Raw genomic sequence first — 18,089 nt, forward strand, 5'->3', positions numbered from 1 at the left:
GCTAAAATGAATGAGGACATGAATGAATTAATAAATTAAAAGAAAAATGAAGAACTCTAACATGTCACTTTAGAAATGAGCATAAAAACATTTTAATACGTCACACATATAATGTATTTGTGTAAGTCATGTATTATTTTCCTAAATCGTCCATAATCTTGCGGTTGTTGCTCGCTCGCTGAGCCAGTTGTTCGGCTCTCGCCATCTGCAGCACTTCGCGCAACAGGTGAAAAGTCAGATCCAGCGAAATTGGCGGATCCTCAGACCGGCGCTTCCGCTCCTCGGGGCTGTACATGATCCCGTTACCGACACTACCGAGCTTACCTCCTAACAGCCGCTGCATGAGCTGCAGCTGAAGCGCCTTGGTGCGTGACGGTGATCTCCGGTCACTGTGAGCGGCGTTATCCATCCTGATGAAGTACTCCTCTCCCAAGCGCATCAGAACCGGCAGCTGCGTGTTCGTGTGTCCGGGAGCGGATCCAGAAAGCGAGACAAAGACACCGAGAGAGACAGCAGCGAGTAACACGTGCAGCTTCATTGAAGGAAACTCCCGGTTATCTGAATAAACGGAATAGGCGATAAAATGTGTTTATAGTTTAGTGGGCTATTCTTTAATAGGCTACTTTTACAAGCCCATATGGGTTCCAAAAGTCTGAGAATGCTATAAAATGCTTAGCTACTACTAATTCACGTCCTAAAGCATCTTATTACAAATTATTGTAAAGACTGTTAATGTATTTGGAATTTAGTAGCCTATATTTTTAATGACAGCAGCTCTTTAGCTGAAATTCCACTTATTTGTGAAAAACCAATGGCAAAGATTTTAATGTGGTCTCAGACTTTTCACTAGAAAGAATATCAGTTACCTAAAATAATTATTATGCAACACATAGGGTAAATTAAGGTTTTGTAAACCATGTCATTTAGATACCTAGATGTTTTTTTTCTTTCAGCTTCAATTTGAATGCAGTTCCTATAAAGTGTTATTTGCCAAATCTATAGCAATAAACATTGTGAGATTATGTACTCAAGTTTCTTTTCTGAGGTAAAGTGGGCCAGCTGGTCTGGTAAAGTGGGCCACCCCTTATTTATCAACTTTAATTATACTACATCTTAATTAAAAACACATGATTTATTAACACACATGTGACCCTGGACCACAAAACCAGTAATTTTTTTAAATTGAGATTTATACATCATCTGAAATCTGAATAAATAAGATTCTCATTGTTGTACGGTTTGTTAGGATATAGGGCATTATTTGGCTGAGATTCAACTATTTAAATAAACTGTCTGGAATCTGAGGGTGCAAAAAATCTAATATTGTGAAAATCAAAAAGTTAAGTTTTAAGCAATGCATATTACAAAGCAAAAACTAAGCTTTGATAAATTATTGGTATAAGAAATTTACAAAATATCTTCATGGACCATGATCTTCACTTAATTTCTTAATGATTTTTGCCTTAAAAGAAAAATCAATGATTTTGACCCATGCAAGGTATTTTTGGCTATTGAAAAATATACCCATGCTATCAGACAAATATTTAACAAACCTAAAACATATATAACCTACAGGTTATGAGTAAAATAAATAATTTGTAAATCTACAACTCAGTTCATGCGTGGAATTCCAATCAACTGAAAGAACATGTGCTGATGTTAAATTTAATGAAATCTGAAAATCAGAATATTCAGAAATCAGAATATGGATAAAAAAAATAAACTCTACAATGCATTAAAGATGTGACTCTATCACAAGCAACAACAAATAGGCTAAAACAAATAATAAGAGGGACATTTAAATGCATTCTTTTTTTTCACTCCACAGATTGAATTTAATGCCTAGACTTCCTTTCTGTTCTCTTTCCTTTCTTCCATCTCTGACTTGAATTCCTTACTGCATTCTCATTTCTGTTCTCTAAAAAGTAAATTATAAACGTCAACTATAAAATAACCAGTGAATGTCAGTTTATTTAATGAATTTATATAATTACTGAAGGTTAAAAGTCGACCCACTTTACCTGAATCCCACAGCACTATTTTAAACACCTACAAAAAAACTAATATTTTTAAAATGTTATCTTTGCATTGTATAACCTGTTGATGGTAGTATTCAATAAAACCATTGTTATGCTCTGAAAGTGTAAACCCTTTGAGCACAGTAATCAAGCCCACAGCCCACTTTATATGAACCTGAATGCACTCTACTTATTTAGCACACCAAAGGTTAACCTTTATGTAATTTCGAAAAAGTCATGTGTGTTAAAAAAATAATGATTACCTCAGGTTGGTGTCCTCTGGAAATGACCTTGTTTCTGAGAGACGGTTGTCGGTGCAGTTTGAGAATCGGTGGGGTTTATATATATGAGGCCAACAGCATCTTATTTCTGAGATGACCGAATCACCGGAATGAGTCATGGAATAATTGGCCGCAGTTCGAGTAAATTCAAAATGAAAATGCTCTTGCATTCCGTCGTGTGTTTAGTTCACGCTGTAGATTTAATCGAGAGTCGGTCTCCTCTGAATTAACCGGGACTTCTTAATTCGTGTTAATGAATCTGATTCAACCGCCGGTAATTGAGAGACTCTGCTTATGACGCACTGACGCGCCGAGGGAGAGCAGCGCGTCTCCAGCTGTTCAAATCGTTGGCAACGATGCGCGCAAGATCTGAGACGCGAGCAATCAATCCAGGGAACGGGGTCAAAGGGCCTCCCACACGGATTTAGCTGGTTTGCATCTTACCCTATTAAAATAATCAACAACATGGACAAAATGCATTCATCCATTTTCCAAATTGCCTGTCGTGGGAATGCTGGAGCACAAACTGCACAGCCGTGAATAGAAACGTGGACTTTATCGCTTTGAAGGGACAGTTACTGAGTCACCTATTATACAAATAATTGATTAATGTTATTTAGGAGGAACAGATTGTGTTTTTCCTTTAGTAAAATGTTAGTCAAATGTGGCCGTGGACCACAAAACCTGTCATAAAGGTCAATTTTTTAAATTTAGATTTTGACATCTAAAAGCTGAATAAATAGCTTTTATTGATGTATGGTTGTTCAATATTTGGCTGAGATACAACTATTTGACAATTTGGAATCTAGGGGTGCAATACAATCTAAATATTAAGAAACTCACCCTTAAAGTTGTCCAAATAAAGTTTTTAGCAATGCATATTGCTAACCAAAAATTAGGTTTATATATAGGAAACTTACAGAATATCTTAATGAAACATGATCTTTACTTAATTTCCTAATGATTTTTGGCATTAAATCCATGCTACATATGAGTTGTTTTGTGGTCCAGGATTTTATAAATATTGTATTTTCCAGCTAACAAAATATGTTCTAAAAACATATATTTGGAACAACATGTCATTTTTGGGTATTCCTTTGAGTTATGAAAACAATATTTCTGAATAGGCTACAGTATATACATTCAAAATATGCTATGAACATCCAACTAATGTTTCAGAAAATAGTTAGTTGCTCTCATTTACATAAAAAGTGTTTTTGTTTCTAATGGTTTCTGTTATATTATTCTGGTATAAGTACTGACAGTTTAAATAATTATGTTAAAGTGGTTCAGCTGTTAGAAAAACTGTTCTATTAAAATCAATTAACACCAACAACTGCTTCACACTAAACAGTTCATATGCAACGAGTAAAACACTGTCAGCAAACTATGATAACAGCAGGGACATGTTTTATGCAACATTTCATGACTCGTGGTATATACAAACAAATAAGTTACATTAAAAAACAATTCTGTGGTATATGTTTTCATGCATCCTGCAGGAATGAGTCAAATTGTACAAATGTATATTTTTGTTTCTTGGTTTCCAAACACCAAGTTGGTGTAGCTAAATGATTTATTTATTTATTTTTTGATGTTGATGAACAAATGAACACAATAAAACCACACTGGAAACTATTCACCTTTTTCTTCAACGCAGAAGTAAGCTTATGGGTGAGACTTCCAGTTAATTAACCAATATAATAATAACAACGTGCAGTAAACGGTAAGCTGTTTGGACTACAAAGTGTGTTCATGAATAAGATAATACAATTTGCAACATCAAGCAGCAAAACAAACTGTTTAGCTAAAAATAGCTGGATGAGGATGAGACCTGAAGCCAGACCCATAAAATTTACAAATGGCCGCGCCTGCTCCTAATTACAGGAAAAATAAGGAGGAAACAATAAAGGGAGACTTTTTTAATTGCTAAAAAAGAGCCTAAATTAGCCAATTTAATTCTAAGCTCCCATGGCGACAATGTGCCCTACAGAAACTGGCATTCAAAAAAAAGTCCCGGCCATATATAAATAGTTATATATAAACAGATATTTCTATTTCAGACGTTTACCAGCATGAACTGCTGTTTCCGCCTCAGTCAAGAGCGCATACCTGTCAGCAGGTGGCGGACGGACACTGAACTGTACTTGCCCGGAGGCGCGCACTACTAGCGGGCGCGAGCAGAAATCATGGCAGGCGGTGAAAGAGTCGCTCATCTGATGCGTCAGCTTGCGAGCGCGGCGTAAGTTTAAATTGTTCAGTTTACACGGTTAAGGTATTAAAGTTGTTGTGTCAGTTTTAGTAAGTAGTATTCCTATGTGTATACGTTATGCATGACTCGTCTCAGTGCTCTTGAAGTTGTAAACAGGCCCTTAAAGGGACAGTTTACCAAAATAAATTCTGACATATTGTACTCGCCCTCATGTTATTCCAAACCTAAATGACTTTCATTGCTTTCATGTCATTGCTTCTTTTTTCGCAATAGTGACTGATTTATCCTGCCAAACATCTCCCTTTTGTTTTTCCTCACAATAGTAGGAAAGTAAGTTATTACAATATGTTTACAATAATACATCGCAATAAAATATGTTTTATAGGTGCAGGTGCCCCGCTCATTCTCAAGCGTATTCACACACTTATAACCGAGGTAAAACATTTCATAGGTTTTTCTTTAAATGTGACCCTGGACCACAAAACGTCATCTAAAAGCTGAATAAATGTCTGTATGGTTTGTTGGGATAAGACATTTGGCTGAGATATAACTGTTTGGAAATCAAGTCTGAGGGTGTAAAAAAAAAGATAAACAAAATATTGAGAAATTCTCAAGTTCTTAACCATGCATATTACTAATACTAATCAAAAAGTTTTGATATATTTACGGTAGCAAGTTCAAAAAATATTTTCATGGAACATAATCATTACTAAATAAACTAATTATTTTTGGCATAAAGAAAATAATTTTGACCCAAACAATGTACTGTATTGTTGGCTATTGCTACAAACATATCCGTGCTACTCAAGACTGGTTTTGTGGTCTAGAGTAACAAATAAATGGTCTCTGCCATATATGAGTGTGTTTTGTGTGTATAGTTTCTACAGGTGAGGCTCATGTGTGTGAACGGAAAACGGACTATGCATTTGAAGTAAGAGCGCAGCATACATGCATTTATTATTTAACAGTTATGCATTGTAAAATATAGTTTTACCACTTAAAGCACTGTAAAATATTTTGTTTTATGCAGTGTTACATGATGGTTATCCATTTCATTCTTGTTGTTCTGTTTCAGATGGCTTGTTCAAATATCAGATACGGAGCAGGAGTTACCAGAGAAATTGGCATGGTAAGGGAATATTTCATCTGAAAATAAAAGTGTATCATCATTTACTCCCTTTTGTTGTTCATATTTTGTAAGTGCAACATTTGCAGGCACTGAACTGATTAAGTAGACTGTTATTGCTCTTCATATTGCTTAGAAAGTTTCTGTTCAGTTGATTTCAGTTTAGCTTTGGAGTTGTCGGTCAGTGGTTGTGAAATTTTCTGTTTTGGCTGATATAATCAGGATTTGCAGAACATGGGGGCACGTAATGTCTGTCTCATGACAGATAGGACCTTGTCTCAGCTGCCGCCGGTTGCAGCAGTGCTGGACTCAATGACAAAACATGGAGTCAGATACAAGATCTATGAGGATGTGCGAGTAGAACCAACAGATAAAAGGTAAAAATATGGCAAGGAAATGTATGGATTGTTGTCAGTTTTAGTTGATGTCCATATAAGCGTTTCAAATTTCAAACAGAAGTGTGAAAGCAACTTCTCTTTCTCTTTACAGCTTTAAAGCAGCGATTGATTTTGCCAAAAAAGGACTTTTTGATGTGTATGTTGCTGTGGGCGGAGGCTCTGTGATTGACACCTGTAAAGCAGCCAATCTCTATGCATCTCATCCAGAGGCGGAATTTCTAGATTTTGTCAATGCACCAATTGGAAAAGGAAAACCCATCACAGCCACACTAAAGCCACTAATCGCTGGTACAAAGACTTAATATTACTTTTTTTTCCTTTTTTGTCTTAAGTCTCTTTTGCTCACCAAGCCTGCATTTATTTGATCCAAAGTACATCAAAAACAGTAAAATTTTGAAATATTTTTACTATTTAAAATAACTGTTTTATATTTAAATATATATTTTAAAGTGTAATGTATTCCTCTAATTTTCATTCTAATATTCTGATTTGCTGCTCAAAAAACATTTATTATTTTGTTGAAAATAGCTGAATAGTATTTTTTCAGGTTTCTTTGATGAATAGAAAGTTCAGAAGAACAGCATTTATCTAAAAGAGAAATCTTTTGTAACATTAAATGTCTTTATCATCACGTTTGCTCAATTTAAAGCATCCTTGTTAAATAAAAGTATTAATTTCTTTAATTTCTTTCCTTAAAAAATATACTGACTCCAAGCTTTTAAATGGTATAGTGTATAATGGTATAAAAGCTTTTTATTTCAGATAAATGCTGATCTTTGGATCTTTCTATTCATCGAAGAATCCTGAATAAACTCAACTCTTTTAAATATTGATATTAATAATTATTATAAATGCTTCTTTAACAGCAAATCAGCATTTTAGAATGATTTCTGACACTTAAGACTTGAGTAATGGTACTGAAAATTTAGTTTTGATCACAGGAATAAATTACATTTTAAAATATATTCCAATAAAAAGCGGTTATTTTAAATGGCAAAAATATTTCACAATATTACTGCTTTTGCAGTATTTTGGATCAAATAAATGCAGTTTTGGTGAACAGAAGAACTTATTTAAAAAAAAACATTAAAAATCTTACTGTTCAAGAACTTTTGACTGGTAGTGTATGTATTAATGTGCATTTTGTGTGTCTGTTGTATGTGTAAGTTCCTACTACGGCTGGAACGGGGAGTGAAACCACAGGAGTGGCGATCTTTGACTTTGAGGACATGAAGGCCAAAACTGGTTTGCAAAAACATATTACTCATTAACGTTTCATCACAGTTCTCCATTTACAGAGTTCAGAAATACTGATTGTCAAAGTGTAGACTTAAGATGACAAAATGGTTAAAGAGTTAAAGGGTGTTTGTCTTCAGGTATTGCAAATCGAGCCCTAAAACCCACTTTGGGGATGGTGGATCCTCTACATACTCTTCACATGCCATCAAGAGTGGCAGCTAACAGTGGCTTTGACGTGCTCTGGTGTGTTTTTACATGCACACGTTATTTAGTAACCATGCTCTCACTAAGGCAACAATTTACATGTCTTTACTGTCACTTATGTATTTGATATTTGTGCTTAGATTATGATATTTATTGTTCTTGGTTTACATCTTTCTCTGTTTAGTCATGCATTAGAGTCATTCACTGCATTGCCGTATAACTTAAGGAGCCCCTGCCCATCCAATCCCATCAATCGCCCAGCTTACCAGGGCAGCAATCCAATCAGTGATGTTTGGGCAAGACATGCTCTCAAGATCGTTGCCAAATACTTGAAACGGTATGTTTCTGCATTTAAAATGTATAGAATCTGAGTTAAATCATGTGTTTTTTTTGTACTTACTGAAATATTTGATATATTTTAAAAGTATTTTATTGAAATGCAACATTGTTAAGATATAAAGATGGATGTGTTGTAGGGCGGTGCGTGACGCTGGAGATGTGGAGGCTCGCTCCAGCATGCACCTGGCCAGTGTGTTTGCAGGAATTGGCTTTGGCAATGCAGGAGTCCATTTATGGTAATTAAATAGAACTAACATTAAATTAACAGCTAAAAAAGAGTTGATTCTGGTAATGAGTTTGGCAGCATCAAATCGCAACACACTAAAGAGACTGCTAATGGAATCACTGGTTCTGCGCTGTAGTCATTTTCCATATTTGTTTACATCAGACATCACAGGTGGACTGAACTTATTGCTGCGAGGCAACAGCTCTTGTTGAAAGTTAGTAATGGCTAGTTAGCGACTCTAATGCCACTTTTATGATAACACACCTTTAATTTCAATCCAATAGGAAAATCACATGTACAGTTATGTCCATACAATAGTTTTATTTTTCTGTTGATATGTATTTGTGGAAATTATCTGGTAATGTGTTGAGTTTTCATTTTCTTTGTTCAAGTCATGGAATGTCGTATCCCATTGCCGGGAATGTCAAAACTCACAGGGCTAAAGGCTACAATGTAGAACATCCTATAGTGGTAAATATAAACTGTAATGAATTATTTTGTTTAATCAGGATGAAATAATCTGTTAAAGCAGCAGTAAAGACATTTATAGTGTTACAACAGTTTCTATTTCAAAAACTACACTGTAGTTTTACTGTGCTGTTTTCTTTCAGCCTCATGGACTCTCTGTAGTTCTTACTTCACCTGCTGTTTTTGCCTTCACTGCAAACATGTGTCCTGAGCGCCACCTGGAGGCAGCACAAATACTAGGTAACGCACAGAGGGCTAAACTAATAGGAACATATAAAGATGTCATATTAATTATATATATATATATATATATATATATATATATATATATTTAGTACTGACCTGAATAAGATATTTCACATAAAAGATGTTTACGTATAGTCCACAAGAGAAAATAATATTTGAATTTTTAAAAATTACCAGCTTCAAAAGTTTACACATACTTGATTCTTAATACTGTGTTTTTTGTTTAGTGAAAGTTGTTCATGAGCCCCTTGCCTGTTGTTCTTCTAAAAATCCTTAAGGTCTCACAAAATCTTTGTTTTTTTAGCATTTTTGTGTATTTGAACCCTTTCCAACGATTGCTGTGTGATTTTGAGATCCGTCTTTTCACACTGAGGGACTCATATGCAACTATTACAGAAGGTTCAAACACTCACTGACAGTGGCGGACTGGGACTAAAAAACAGCCCTGGACTTTGACTCGGCTCATCCCACAACAACAGATGTGTGTGAAAGCTAATCAGCAACAGACACGGGTCTCAAAATACTTAAATCTTAACCCATGATGTTTTACCTTCCAAATTATAGCAGGTGTCATCCTCTCTATTCTCTACCTGAATAAACATGTGAAAGAATGGATTAAAAAAAAAAAACAGGGTTTATGTATTATGTCATCTATTCCATGCAATCTTAAACTATATTTATTACTTACTAATCTCTTAATTTATTTGTGCAAAAAATACGGCACTGCAAAAACTGTTCATCTAACCAAGTAAAAAAAATCTTTTTGAAAAAAGCTAAAAAGTATTTTTGATCTTGTTTTGAGACTTATATACTAAGCAAGAGCAGAAGATGTTATATTATCAATCTTATTTTGAGTATATTTGTCTTATTTTGAGAATTCTTAGCAAGTGTGATATGTCTTATTACATTGGCAGATTATTTCACTTAATTTAAGAAGCTTTCGACTAACCTAACCCTTAAAATACGTGATTTTAGTCGAAAGCTTCTTAAATTAGGTGAAATAATCTGCCAATGAAACAAGACAAATCACACTTGGTAAGAATTCTAAAAATACTCAATATAAGATTAATAATCTAACACCTTCTGCTCTTGCTTAGTATATAAGTAACAAGGTTAAAAATACTTTTTAGCTGGAAACAAGATTTTTTGACTTGATTAGATGGAGTTTTTGCAGTGTGCACAAAAACGGTTTAATTACTTAAATATTTCTTCTGCCTTCATGTTAATGCAGCGGCATGTTTATATCGTGTTTTATAGCTAATTAGGCCTAACTGTAAAAACTGCAATAGTGTTATTTCATTGGGGTATAGATAAAAATGTAGCAACCTGAAATAACATTTGCTAACGTCAGATTACCTAGGAAATAACCCTAATTATCCTCCTTTCATGTTACTTGCCCTGCACTTGTCTGGGGAACTTCCATGTCCCTCATTACTATGTCCCTGTGCAGCCTCCTCCTTCACAGCCGTCTGGCTCTCATCCTCACCTTCTCAGCCCAACCTTTTTCTTTCCTTTTTTCGTAACCCCTGCACAAAGAGTATACTATTTGCCCTGCAGTATCCATTTTTTTTCTCCAATCTGCACTTGACCAGTGAGTTTGCGCATCTATCCAATCGCATTGTTGCCACCTATCGGTCTTGACATGGAACAACAGTAAATTATAAGCAAGAAAAAAAAAAAAGAAAAAGAAAAAAAAAACCTGACGGCTGCAGAGAGGCCGACGGCCGTCCTGCTGCAGCGGCCGTTCTGGTATTCTCCAGAACGTCCAGACGGCCAGTCCGCCACTGCTCACTGATGCTTCAGAAGTAAAAACGATGCATTAAGAGCTGGGGGTGAAAACTTTTTGAATTTGGAGATCAGGGTAAATTTCACCTATTTTCTCTTCTTGGAAAATGTAAGTATCTACAGTAGCTTCTGAAGGGCAGCACTAAATGAAAAAAATATGATATTTAGGCAAGATAATAAAATGTACATATCTTTTATCTGTTTAAAAGTTTTCACCCCGAAACTTAATCCATCTTTTTCCTTCTAAAGCATTAGTGAGCATTTGAACTGTCTGTAATAGTTGCTTATGAGTCCCTCAGTTGTCCTCAGTTGAAAAGATGGATCTCAAAACCATACAGTCATTGTTGGAAAGGGTTCAAATACACAAAAATGCTGAAAAACCAAAGAATGTGTGGGACCTGAAGGATTTTTCTGAAGAACAGTGGGTAGTTTAAATGTTCGGGACAAACAAGGGTTCACTAAATTAAACTATCACTAAACAAAAAAAACATAGGTGTGCATCATTCAGATAACAACGCAGTATTAAGAATCAAGTGAATGTAAACTTTTGAATGGGGTCATTTTTATAAATTCAACTATTATTTTCTTTTGTGGACTATATATCATATTCAGGTCAGTACTAAATAAAAAATAACATGAATTTTGTATGATCCCTCTTATTTTGGTAAAATAATGAACATTTTGCAGATTCTGCAAGGTGTATATAAGCTTTTGACCACACCTGTATATTTGAAACATTGTATGATTTAATTGATCATGTTTGTGTTTGTGTGTCTATAAGGTACTGATGTGAGTAACATCAAGAAAGATGATGCTGGCCGTGTGTTGGCCGACACTCTCAGATCGTTTCTGTATGACCTGGAAGTGGAGGATGGCCTGTCTGCAATTGGCTACAGTAAAGAGGACATTCCATCTTTGGTGAAGGGCACCATCCCTCAGGTCAAGTCGCTGTACTAAAAAACACTACAGAGAGCATTTTTTCCTGAAAGCTGAAATTCTGCTCTGTCAAAAATGACCCAAACAGCTTAATCACCCGAGAATGAGAAATATGGCAGTTTAAAAGGCTGAACTCCTTCAGTTAAAGTGACTGTTTACCAGAAAGAAACTTTTTTGAGATTTGTAAAATATCAAACAATGTTGATGATAAATTTCAACCAAAGCTAAAACTAAGCTATTTTTCCCCTAGTGTATAATTAGTGAAATTAAAATCAGTGTACAAGCTAAATCATTAATGCTTATTTTAATCAACACTGACTAATGGGGCAGCCGTGGCCTAATGGTTAGAGATTCGGACTTGTAACCCAAAGGTTGCAGGTTCGAGTCTCAGGTCCGGCAGGGATTGTAGGTGGGGGGAGTGAATGTACAGCACTCTCTCCACCCTCAATACCACGACTGAGGTGAGTCCCTTGAGCAAGGCACCAATCCCCCAACTGCTCCCCGGGCGCCGCAGCAATGGCTGCCCACTGCTCCGGGTGTGTGTTCACGGTGTGTGTGTGTTCACTACTGTGTGTGTGCACTTGGATGGGTTAAATGCAGAGCACAAATTCCTTGTATGGGTCACCATACTTGGCCTCACTCACCCCCTTTCCTTTCCTTCCTTTCCTTCCTAATATAAGCATCTCTGATTGGCCAATGCATTTCTAAGTTCAACAGAAACATTTAATTGGTTATAAGGGTTAGCGCTGCACAAAACAGCACATAAAAGCAATCTGATGCTGTAATAGATTGTTTAATTGTGCAGGGGCATTTGTTGCCCCTTTGTCTTTGTTTTTGCTCATTTTGGTGGCATTTTTGCCACAAGCCCTTGTTAATTTCCGAACCTTCTTCACAGTTTTAACATCATAACAATGCTATGTACATACATTAATATGGTACTATATTCATGTTCTGTCGCCCAGCTTTAAAACACTCCAATACTTACAACATTACACTGATTAATAATACATTATATAGTGTGTTAAAATGATCTCAGAGTGATTAATTGAGTTTGTTTGTGTATGTTTGACAGGAGCGGGTAACTAAACTCTCTCCTCGGGCTCACACTGAAGAGGATCTAACTGATCTGTTTGCAGCTTCCATGAAGATCTACTGAGCAAACTGAAGGACATTGTAACACACTGACGTGGCTCCGAGAAGCACAGTCTCTGATTAGCTGTGCTGATTTTATTATGTAAGCAGAGACACTGATCTCAACACTCTGACCTCGCTGACCTATAATCCTTCCAGTGATGTCACTGTCCTGAGAAAAGCAGAGACAGTAATACACTCACTCTCAGATACTGTGTTCTGCACACCAATCTAAACGTATTCAAACATAATTATAATCATAACATAATTAAACCACCCTGCACACACACAGTATGCATACTCTCCATTCACTCTAACTATTATGCTGATTTGTTAATCAGAGTGATTTAAGCAGGTTGGATTTAAATGAGTCTAATCTAAGAATCAGGATTAGACTTGATCTGGTAAGCAACATTGTTTTTCAGTTTTGTTTTTATTTCTTAAATCAATGATGAATTAAAATTGATGAAGGGACTCAGATTCATTCATTCATGCCGTGCTGAAATCCTCATCTGAAGTAAGGAAGCCTTATAGGATTGGAATTGAAGTTCAGATGTCATAATACTATATCTCAGTATTTCATATTACTAATATTAATAATCTCTTCACTAGTGATTTTATTTTGAAATGGAGCTAGAAGCATAAACTGGAGTATATAGAGTGAATGATTATGCAATCAGAATCTAACCCTAATCTATTAAAATATTTCTTACTGTACTGCAGGCTAATAAAATGTATGAAATATGAAAATATTTATTTTTTGTGCCTTTTTTGACATGCATGAGGATCATTGTATAGGTTGTGTATTGTTACGTGTTAATGGTGTGAGTGAATTACTGTAAGTATTGAGAGAGATGACTTTTATAAGCGTGTGATTGTCTGATCAGAGCTGTGACCTGCAGCATTTAAAGAGTTAATTGAAGTGGAACAGATTTAAATAGATTTAAGAGTGCTGTTGTTTCCTAGAAAAGCACCTAACTAAGTTCTTCTAATGTGTGTGCGTATAAGAGAGTATTTAAAGAGAGGAGAAGATTTAGCAATAGCAGTGACTCTGAATAAAGTGTCTCAGTTCTTCTTGCAGCTTGTGTGCTGTTTGGCTTCATCATGCAGCAGATCTACACACAGAGCCATGAAGAGTTTGAGGTGTTCACCACTGTTTTGTCACCTCAAGGTTAGTAGTCTTTTCCTGCTGTCTTTTTATATAATTTCTGTTTAATGTACAAATATTATAACGAAATGATTCAATCTTGCAGTTTGTCGGAAGAGAGTGATATTCAAGCACCAAGGAGAAATGGTAACGCGCATTTTCTCATTTGAGCTGCAGCATCTTGTAATACAGCAGTTTATACTGTATTTAGACTATATTTTTGTGTGTGAGATGGTGGTGACAGCAGACTACAGTGCAGACTGTGACGAAGAGCTGTGTGTTCGTGCTGGTGAGGTGGTGTTGCTGCTGTATCAGGAGAATGCTGACTGGTGTTATGTCCGACTTCAGAACGGAAAGGAGGGATATCTGCCCACAGCCTGCTTCACTACGGTATTCATGCACACAAACTCATACAGTGCATAAAAGATACACTACATGGCCTAAATCACACATGTGCTCATTCTGGAAATAATATAGCTACTTTAGAATAATATACTTTTGACAGTTAAAGGGATAGTTCAACAAAAAATGAAAATTGTATTATTAATTACTCACCCTCATGTCGTTCCAAATCCGTAAGATCTTTGTTCATCTTCAGAAAACATATTAAGATATTTTTGATGAAATCCGAGAGCTTTCTGACCCTGCATAGAAGGCAACACAACTAAAACATTCAAACAGGCCCAGAAAGGTGGTAAGGACATCAGTCCATGTTCAACTGTAATGTTATGAATCTATGAGAATGCTGCTTTTTGTGTGCAAAGATATAAATAAAATAACTTCCATACTAAATGTCTAGGCTGTTTGAACATTTCAGTTGCAGGGTCAGAAACTCTCACTGTGAGTGACAAGTTGACTGGATTAAAACATTTTTTTAATTTTAAACTTAATAATTTTAAGTTAAGTCAACTTTTTACAGATTTCATCAGAAACATCTTAATTTGTGTTCTGAAGATGAAAGTCTTCTGAATTTGAAACGACATGAGGGTGAGTAATTAATGACAGAATTAAAAATTTTGGGTGAACTATCCCTTTAATTAATTGAAAATGTATTCTAGATTAAGTATTATGCATTATTTGAACTTTTTTGGACTCTCATAATTGGGACTTGTTTATATATAATTTTGCATGTGTTGACTTTGAAATATGATTAAAGTGTACTACCAAATGTACTTTCAAGTATTTATGGTAAAATAAAATATATTTTAAAATAATTTTAATGTTAAACTTGAATGTTATGATATTAAATATTTTTGTAAATACATATTTGCAATGATCGACTTGAAGTTTATAAGTAAATTTAAAATAAAATGATAAAAAAAACTTTAAATATCATATAATGCACTAGTTACGTTGTAATAAAAACAAACCCTTACATTTTAATACATTTTTTGTTGTGCTTTAAAGAAGTATACTTATTTTGATGTGCTAAGTTTAAAGTTGCAATGTAAACATCTACCCCCGGTTTCACAGACAAGGCTTAAGTCTAGTCCTAGACTAAAATGTAAGTCTGAGCTGTTTCAACTAAAAGAAAATTGCACTGACTGATCTTAAAATATATCAGTGCCTTTGTTTTGTCTAAAGATGCACACCAAAAATGTTTTTTTCAAAGCACATTTATAAAAATTACTTAATTACTAATTACTAATCCTGGCTTAATTTAAGCCCTGTCTGTGAAACCGGGCCGTAAAGTTTTTGATTATAAGTTTAATTAAATTAAATTAATTATTAATTGATTAATTAATTATTTTATTTTAATGAGGTTCTTAGCAATGCAAATTACTAATCAAAATTTAACTTTTGATATATTTACGGTAGGAGATTTACAAAATATCTTCATGGAACGTGATCTTTACTTAATATCCTAATGATTTTTGGTATAAAAGAAAAATCGATAAGTTTGACCCATACAGTGTAATTTTGGCTATTGCTACAAATATGTTATATTTAGACTATATTTACAAATATATTTATTAATGTGTAATAAATGTATATATGTGTGCAGAAGCAGGAGCCAGTGAGGCTTATTTCGACTCAGGCGTCACAAAGCTTCATGCAATCGGCGTCTAATGATCGGAGTGGCTGTTCTGGGTGAGTGTTTATGACGTTGTGTAACTCTGATTTGTTTTTGTCGCTTTGCGTCATCACTGCTATTTTCATTTCTAGAGGGCGCTCTCTGAAACTGCCAAGGCGAGCGTCTCTGTCAGGAGTGCCGGGTTCACCTAGATTACTTCAGCGGCTCCTCTCTCGGCGACGTAGTGACGGACACGCTGTACGTTCGATTGGCTCCATCAATCCTGCGTTTCATCCTGACTGATGCATGTAACCCTAGAGCTCCACCTTTCTCTTCTAAATGGGTCACAAGAGTGCAGAAACTAGGACAATATCACACCAAAGTTGAGTTGTATGCAACTCCTTCAGATTTTTGTGTCCTTTTTATGGTTTGGGGCCTCAGTAACTTCGGAGGCAGTTTGTGGCACTGAGCCTGCGACTGGTGTCATGAATATTCCAGTGTAAATATGTCAATATTGTGATTTTGATTGGAAATATCGCACACTTCGCCAATGAACATTTGTTTGCATATCTGTATATGTTTTGACTAATAATGCAGAAAGACTACAATGAATTAGAAATTGTTTTTATTTTAAATTTTAGATCTGTATGTATGTGTATACACTTGAGGTCAAAAGTCCATACACCTTGCAGAATCTTCAAAAATTTTAATTATTTTACCAAAATAAGTGGGGTCATAAAAAATGCATGTTGTTGTTTTTTTTAGTACTGACCTGAATAAGATATTTCACATAAAAGATGTTTACATACAGTCCAGAAGAAAAAAAAATAGTTGAATTTATAAAAATGACCCTGTTCAAAAGTTTACATACACCTGATTCTTAATACTGTGTTGTTATCTGAATGATCCACAGCTGTTTTTTTTTTTTTAGGGATAGTTGTTCATGAAAACATTTTGAATTTGAAGATCAGGGTAAATGTAACAAATTTTGTCTTCTGGGAAACATGTAAGTATCTTCTGTAGCTTCAAAAGGGTACATGCTAAATGAAAAAAAAATGATATTTAGGCAAAATAAGAAAAACGTACTGATCAAAAGTTTACACCCCTGGCTGTTCAGTCTTAACAAGGACTCATGAACAACTATTAAAAACTACTAAAAAACAGCTGTGGATCATTCAGGTAACACAGTATTAAGAATCAAGTGTAAGTAAACTTTTGAACAGGGACATTTTTATTAATTTCAACTATCATTTTCTCTTGTGGACTGTATGTAAACATATTTATTGTGAAATGAAATATCTTATTCAGGTCAGTACAAATAAAATAAAAAAAACATGAATTTTGTATGATTTTGGTAAAATAATTAACATTTAGTAGATTCTGCAAGGTGTATGTAAACTTTTGACCTCAACTGTATGTGTGTGTATACATGCATACATATATATGCAATGTTTATATTAAAATGTTAGTGCTGCCAAAGTTAAAATAAACCCAAAAATTTACTATTGTAAAAAATATAAAAGTTGATTATCAAAATAAATTTTAATGTATCACAATCTACAAAAACACAAAAATGCAATTACAGAAATCCGTTTACAATGGAAGTATTATAGATTTAGATTTTCTTTTGCTTTATCTGACCGTGAATGTTTCATTTGCATATTACGTAAAAAAAAGTTTCAAACACACCTCAGACCACAACATATCACAAAGTATCTAAACAAATCTTTTATTCCCCAAATGTTTCATTTTCTATGGTACATGTACTCTTATATGATGTTTTTTTTATTTTTATCTCTTATTCAGGAGACATTGGCACACAGCTCTTCATTTCATGAAATGAAAAGTCATTTTGTCATTCACACTCTGGTTATAATCATCATCAATTCATCAAGCTTAACTAGGAGGAAAATATCAACACTAATTTGGTAATATATTACAATTAGGTTCAATTTGTGAATGCATTATGTATCATAAACTAACAATGAACTATTTCTACAGCATTTATGAAAATTAACTAATACATGTACTATTGTTCACCAAAAATATTAAAAATGCATTAGTATACATTTAGAAAGTTGTGGCCAGTAAGATTACATTTTTTGAAGTAATTAATTTTATTCAGCAAGGATTCAATAAATTGATCAAATTGACAGTAAATACATTTATAATGTGTAATATTACTTAGACGTTAATAAAAAATGTTTCGAGCATGAAATCAGCATGATTTATGAAGGATCTTGTGACACGAAAGTCTGAAACAACGATGCTAAAAATTCTGCACTGCATCACAGGAATAAATTATATATTAAAATATAA

At 34.6% G+C, this 18,089-nt stretch overlaps 2 protein-coding genes across 2 annotated transcripts; one reads left to right on the forward strand and one right to left on the reverse strand.

Moving 5' to 3' along the window:
- Positions 1-39: 39 nt before the first annotated feature.
- Positions 40-3,954, reverse strand: crha (corticotropin releasing hormone a). The gene is made up of 2 exons (XM_073848054.1): positions 2,282-3,954; positions 40-558 (listed from the first exon to the last, which is right to left on the reverse strand). The coding sequence occupies exon 2, from the start codon at positions 536-538 to the stop codon at positions 134-136; it is 405 nt and encodes a 134-aa protein (XP_073704155.1). The 5' UTR covers positions 539-558; positions 2,282-3,954; the 3' UTR covers positions 40-133.
- Positions 3,955-4,450: 496 nt separating this feature from the next.
- On the forward strand, positions 4,451-17,272 carry adhfe1 (alcohol dehydrogenase iron containing 1). The gene is made up of 18 exons (XM_073849903.1): positions 4,451-4,541; positions 4,897-4,946; positions 5,390-5,442; positions 5,587-5,640; positions 5,860-6,014; positions 6,127-6,323; positions 7,203-7,280; positions 7,412-7,517; positions 7,663-7,815; positions 7,955-8,053; positions 8,436-8,514; positions 8,655-8,751; positions 11,324-11,481; positions 12,551-13,780; positions 13,863-13,903; positions 13,988-14,146; positions 15,762-15,847; positions 15,923-17,272. Exons 1-14 carry the CDS (start codon positions 4,489-4,491, stop codon positions 12,632-12,634), a joined length of 1,416 nt encoding a protein of 471 aa, XP_073706004.1. The 5' UTR covers positions 4,451-4,488; the 3' UTR covers positions 12,635-13,780; positions 13,863-13,903; positions 13,988-14,146; positions 15,762-15,847; positions 15,923-17,272.
- The last annotated feature ends 817 nt before the right edge of the window (positions 17,273-18,089 follow it).

The sequence above is a fragment of the Garra rufa genome, chromosome 10, assembly GCF_049309525.1.
Source record: "Garra rufa chromosome 10, GarRuf1.0, whole genome shotgun sequence".
In the NCBI taxonomy this organism is placed as follows: Eukaryota; Metazoa; Chordata; class Actinopteri; order Cypriniformes; family Cyprinidae; genus Garra; species Garra rufa.

Bases quoted from the DNA above. Each gene is read 5' to 3' on its own strand.
- adhfe1 (XM_073849903.1), top strand. From the start codon at position 4,489: ATGGCAGGCGGTGAAAGAGTCGCTCATCTGATGCGTCAGCTTGCGAGC. The intron at 5,641-5,859 runs GTAAGGGAATAT...TGATATAATCAG, and splicing joins TTACCAGAGAAATTGGCATG to GATTTGCAGAACATGGGGGC. The intron at 6,015-6,126 runs GTAAAAATATGG...TTCTCTTTACAG, and splicing joins GTAGAACCAACAGATAAAAG to CTTTAAAGCAGCGATTGATT.
- crha (XM_073848054.1), bottom strand. From the start codon at position 538: ATGAAGCTGCACGTGTTACTCGCTGCTGTCTCTCTCGGTGTCTTTGTC.